Genomic DNA, 6,104 nt, shown 5'->3' with positions numbered 1-6,104 from the left:
AAAAAAAAAAAAAAAAAAAAAGCCCCTGAGGTGTTAGGAGGCGCGCTAAGGCTTGAGAAGTATTGGCCTAGAACAAACACCATTATGTATTTGTGTAAACATCAGCAGAGTGCTGACACAAACTTAGCTAGTACACTCCACTTCACACCTGGGCTGCAGGGCACGGCCTATTGCTCCTAGGCCACGAAGCTGCACGTTTTGGGGTGTTTGTGTAACTGAACATAGAAAAGGCACAGCATAGCTAGACAAGAGGAACAGTTTTAGTGTTCTACAAGGGTAACCAACAGAATTTTTTTTTGTTAACAAATCCTGCCTCAGGTTTATTTGTACAAATAGCACAGGAGGACCCCAGCCCCATACAGACAGCAGCCTAGAGGTCACAGCAGTCCTTTTGTCCTCATGGCAGACAGATGCCTCTACTCTGGAGCCTCCGTGGGGGCCTGGGCATCTTTGGGAGCCTGAGCTGGAACTGAAGCTGGAGCTGCAGATGAAGCAGCAGATTGGGCCTTCGTTTGATCCTTGGCCTTGGCCTTTGGCTGGCAGAGCCTGAGACCCTTAGCAATGCATGCACGAGCACGCTTCCCAAGCTTGGGGTGGCCAATGTAGGCAAGTCGACTGAGTTTATGGTTGGCATCTTTGGAACCTTGGTCTTAACCTCCTTGGGCTTTACAAGGGCCTTGATAGCTTTAGCACATGCACTCACGGCCTTGGCATTGTTGGCCTGCATCTTCTTCAGGCCCTTCTTGTGCTTCTTGGCAAAGCGCATGTTCCTCAGGAACTTGGGATCTACCCCCTTAAGAGATTTATATCTTTGTGATCAGGGTTTCTTGATGCCATTTCTGTGCCACTTTCGGGACTGGTTGTATGTGGTGTGGTTCTTGGACTTGGCCATGTCTGCACTGTGACCTGCAACTCAAGAATTTGTACATTCTCAAATAGCTAGAAGAGTGGATTCTAGTGTTCTATAGGGTAACCAACAGAATTTGTACATTCTCAAATAGCTAGAAAAGTGGATTTTTAATGTTCCCAAGTGATGTTTGTGGTGACAAATTTGATAACGACCCTTATTTGATTATATTGTATACATGTAAAACTATACTCCATAAATTATGGCAATTACAAATCAAAGCCAAAAAAAAAGGTACAGCAAAAATACTGTATTATCTCATGGCTCTGCCATTGTGTATGCATTGTCATTTGCACGACTATAAGTTTTGATTACCTATTTGTAGAATGGAAATTTAGTACAATCCCATTTTATTTTTAACCTGTGAAACCAGGGGAAGAAAGTATGTAACTGCTTAGATTTTGTTGATCTGGGCAGTAAGCTTTGCCAATGGTATGAATGCGATGTGCAGCTGATTTCCAGGACGGACCTTGAATGACATTTAGTTTCCACCATATTACCTGATGCCCAAGGCCCCCCAAAATGAGAACACTTTTTTGCACTGAGTTTTAATTGGAAACACTTAAACACTTTAATGACTTACAATGAATTATAAAACTTTGTTAAAGTACACTACCTTTGATGACATTTATTTTTTAGTATTTATGTACACCTGAAAAAACAACATATTGTGTTCTCTGCAGCCTTCCTCCCCATTTCAGCAGATGATTATAAAGAGAGGATCTAAACTACTGGTAAGTCAAAACCCACCTGGGTTAGAAATGAAACACAGAGAACTGAATCTATACACAGCTGTGCTGTAAGAGCATAGGTGGTATTACCTCGTGTTTTGGGTATGAAGCAGTTTAGCTCACTCTCACAGGAAACTAAAGCAGGTGCTGATCATGAAAACACCAATTACTTTCGGCATGCCTCAAGTTTTTTCTCCCCTGGCTTCTTGTCTCCTATGCCTGAGTCTTGAACTGGTAACCAACAACTTTGGGAGGATGTTGGCGATAGATGGGCCAGAGAGGAAGTATCAGCAGACATAAAAAAAAAAGCAAATCCAGCCATAATTATATAGACCGTCCACCCAAATGGTTCATAGATAAATCTAACCATTGCAGAAGAAAAAAAAAAAAGAATTCTCTGAAACATCTGCTCAGCTAGCTTCTGGCCCCTGTAGTCTATCTGCATGGGCAGCAAGCACAGGTGCTCCAGCATAACCTGCTGAGGTGGACAGCAGAGTGCAGCCAGTAGGCTGTGGGTTGAGTGCAACTGAGCCTCAGTGACCACACAGGCTAGATCTGGTACTGTGTACGGCCTGGCAGGCCTACCAAGCCCAGGAGTGCAATCCTAACACTCTCAACACATATTGAGGCTGTCAGTGTAAATCTAATGCCAGTGTTGATGTCAGTGTTCCTACATGTTCATCACTTAGCGAAGTCATGGCCTCAAAGTGTGTACTTGTTCATTCCCCAACCCTGAAGGACTGTGGGCATACACCCCACCTCCTCACTGGCTCCTGCTAGGGTCTGCTGCTCCTCAAACCTATAAAACCTAACCCCGAGAACCTCCAGTACTCAAGAAAACTCTATTCCTACTACTGTAGTTTTAAGATACTTCTGAAAGTTTCTATCATTTCAACAACAGACAGAGCTTTGTACTGAACTGGCATTTTGCAACTTTGTTCTTAGTGTTGAAATCATGTCCAGGTATGAATAAACTGTCTCAAAAGATGGCTTGTTACTGACAATTATTACCATTTTAAGGAGTCACCTGGTCAACAACCAGCAGTCCAGCCAGACACGTTCTTTCATAAAGTGGAATCCCAGTCCCCTGGAGTCAGGGACACATGCATGGCTGTGTGCTCCCAGGGACCATGGTGGAAGACTAGGGGTCACCTCTGGACAAAGACTCTTAACAAGGTAAGTGCTCAGACCACCACATTATTATAGAAGCCATATGAGTGACAGAAACTTCCAGAAGACTGGGCCCTTAACTGGCTAGTCTCAAGCCAGGGTTGTCCTCTGATCTGGCTCATTCTGACCTTTTACTCTTTAACATATTATCCTTCTGATTGCTTATTTTGCTAAATCATTTGTGTATTTCACTGCAAAAATTTTAATAAAGTTTTAGATTGGTGCCTCACACCTGTAATCCCAGCACTCTGGGAGGCTATGGCAGGAGGATCACTTGGGGTCAGGAGTTTGAGACCAGCCTGAGAAAAATAAGACCCTGTCTCTACTAAAAATAAAAAAAAATTACCCACACATAGTGGTGCACATATGTAGTCCCAGCTACTCCGGAGGCCAAAGCGGGAGGATTGTTTGAGCCCAGGAGTGTGAGGTTATTGAGAGCTATGATTGAGCCACCTGCACTTCAGCCTGGGCAATAGAGAAAGACTCTGTCCCTTCCCCCCTCACCCCCCTGCCAAAATAAAGTTTCCAACTTTGCCATGAGAAGTATGAGGGTACCAGAGCACAGACTTTATCTGCAAAGTTGAGATGACACACAGCCAGCGAACATGCCAGCTTAGAGATGTCATTGCTTTACTTTCCACCTAAAAGAAAAGAGAATAGTTTTTCAGGTTTGTCTTGATTACCTGTTTCCACATCAGATATCTTACAGAAAAAATAAAGTGTTTCAGAAACCAACTAAGATATTCCTGTTTGATCAGACCTTGTGTTAGAATACAGCATTTGTAATTTGGAGTTCTAGCCCTGTATCCCCCGTCCTTATGAAAAACTAAGTCATTTATTATCTGCACTACAATGGCTTTTCAATATTCACTACTGTGACAAAGAGCTGCTGCACCAAACCTGATAGTAACTATATGCACATGTGCCATCTGGACTGATACCTGAGTTGCTGGGCCAGCCAACTGGAAGACAGGGTGTTTAAAGGTCCCGATGGCTTAGATTCAGCAGTTCTCACCAATGAGCCCCTACGGAGAGGTCAGATCGTTTCACTCAACCCCTTCATGTGCTTACCAAAGAAGCCCACAGAGGTGCATGCAGTTAAGCAGTTAACTCACAGCCTGGTTCAGATTTGGAGAAGGTAAGAAACAATCAAAGGCAAGTGGAAAGTAACATGTTTCCATTTTTATTCAACAGCAAATTTAGGCAGACATTTCTACTGATTTGACAAGAATACCAGGGTCAGGGGTTGAATTGTGCTCCCCTAACCCAAAGACATGCTGGAACCCTGACCCCCAGAACTTAGAATGTGACCTTATCTGGAGTCAGGGTTACAGAGATCAGAGGTTACCGGTGTGGACTACATGACTGGTGTTCTTATAAAGTCAGACACAGACAGATTCATGGGAGAACACATGCACAGGAAGGCAGATGGGGGTTATGTCTACAAGTCAAGAACATTAACGACTGCCAGCAAACCCCAAGTGACTGGAGGGAGGCATGGAGCAGATTCTGTCCCAGTCCCCAGTAGCCAACCTGCCAACACTGTGACCTTGGATTTGTGGTCTCGAGAACTGAGAATCAATTTCTGTTGTTTAAGCCACCCACTGCGCAGTACTTTACAGCAGCCATGGAACCTAATACAACCTTAATTTTATTATATTCACCCCAACTCTAACAGCAAATATCCAAGATCCAACAGTCAGTATGGAGCAAAGCTCAAGGCTGTTCCACCCCTGCCTTCGAGTGTACACTGGTTTTACTCATGTTACTGTGTTGTAAGCCAGTTCAGGTATAGCTAGGAGCCCCTTCTCATCCAGCTTTGCCGGAAGGGCGGCTTCCATGTCTGCAGTTGTGGTCCAGAGGATGTCTGTGCTGGATACAGAAATTGCCCTGACACTGGACACAGGCCATCTGCAGCATCTCTTTCTTCTTGCATCCCTCTTTTGAGCACTGGTATGTAAAAATCTGAGAAAGCAAAGTTACTTCAGTATGCAATTCTTTAAACAGCCCAATAAAACTATTCCCATTTAAATCAGAAAGAGCTTTCATCTACACAGAATATAGATGTTACATTTTCATTCCACCATCTTACTGTCAGAGGAAGATGGACCAGAGCTGTTCCCAGGAAGGTGAAAGACAACAGGGGAGCAGTGATCTGGAAGGAAGGCAGCCATGGAAAGGCACAACGAGCACAGCCCCCCAGGGTAAGTGGCTGTGGACAGCTCTGGACAGTAGAGGCTGTTCTTGTCAGTGGAATATCTATGTCCTCCAAACTGCTAGTTATTTTCTTTAGGTGGGGTAAGTGGTAATATAAATTCTTATATTTCCCACTCCCTGTGAACATAAGGCGGCAAGCAAGGCAGGGAGAGCATCCGGTAGTCTGAGAGCAGCGCTCTGGCTAAGGCAGGTGAGCATGGCTGTCCTGAGCTGCCATGCAGGAGCCTGTATACGTGCAAATACAGGGATGAGGGGGTGTAGGCAAAACAGTGTCTGCTATAGTGGCCGAACAGAGATCCCAAGGAACATGAAAGAGACATATCTGTGCCAGGGTGGGCAGGCAAGAATGACCTGGCAGCTCTGGGAGGAGCCAACAGGGAGGGACCTATGTCAACCTGGGAGAAACAGGTGTGCTGGAGAGAGCCATAGGCTGGTAGGGGATTTAAATGATCTCCGGAAAGTCTGAGGGCAGTGGGGCTCAAGTAAACAGAGTGTGGGGTTGAAGGAAGCCTCCATACAAAGAGCTTTGTGGGTTTATTCTCATTTTAAAGTAAAAGTTAGTGAGGCTGGGCAAGGTGGCTCACACCTGTAATCCTAGCACTTTGGGAGGCTGAGGCAGGTGGATTTCTTGAGCTCAGGAGGTGAGACCAGCCTGAGTAAGAGCAAGACTCTTGTCTCTATCAAATACAGAAAAAAAACTAGCCAGGCATTGTGGTGGGCACCTATAGTCCCAGCTACTCAGGAGGCTGAGGCAAGAGGATCGCTTGAGACCAAGAGTTTCAGATTACTGTGAAGATGATGCCACAGCACTCCACCTAGGGTCACAGAGTAAGACTCTCTCTCAAAAAAAAAAAAAAAAAAAAAAAAAAGCCTTACATCCATAGTAATGTAATTGTACAGAATTTAACATTTTAAGATAGTTGATAACTACATGATTTGTAACTAGAAACTGATTTAAGCTTGACAAAAGCCAATCCCCTAGAAGAAAAGCTCTTTAAAAAGCCAGAAGTGCCCAGGCGCAGTGGCTCACACCTCTAATCCTAGCACTCTGGGAGGCCAAGGCAGGTCGATTGCCTGAG

General features: G+C 44.7%; 1 protein-coding gene and 1 pseudogene across 1 annotated transcript in view; both read right to left on the bottom strand.

Moving 5' to 3' along the window:
• Positions 1–416: 416 nt before the first annotated feature.
• Positions 417–892, bottom strand: LOC100942410 (annotated as a pseudogene).
• Positions 893–3,985: 3,093 nt separating this feature from the next.
• Positions 3,986–6,104, bottom strand: part of ZFAND2A (zinc finger AN1-type containing 2A) — a 9,287-nt gene continuing 7,168 nt past the window's right edge. The window contains exon 5 of the mRNA XM_012808702.2: positions 3,986–4,773. Within this exon, the coding sequence (XP_012664156.1) occupies positions 4,618–4,773 (156 nt within the window). The 3' untranslated portion in view covers positions 3,986–4,617. The remainder of the gene's footprint in view (positions 4,774–6,104) is intronic.

The sequence above is a fragment of the Otolemur garnettii genome, unplaced genomic scaffold (assembly GCF_000181295.1).
Source record: "Otolemur garnettii isolate 467f Iridium unplaced genomic scaffold, OtoGar3 scaffold00092, whole genome shotgun sequence".
Lineage (NCBI taxonomy): Eukaryota > Metazoa > Chordata > Mammalia > Primates > Galagidae > Otolemur > Otolemur garnettii.
This window is presented reverse-complemented; position numbering and strand designations above follow the sequence as displayed.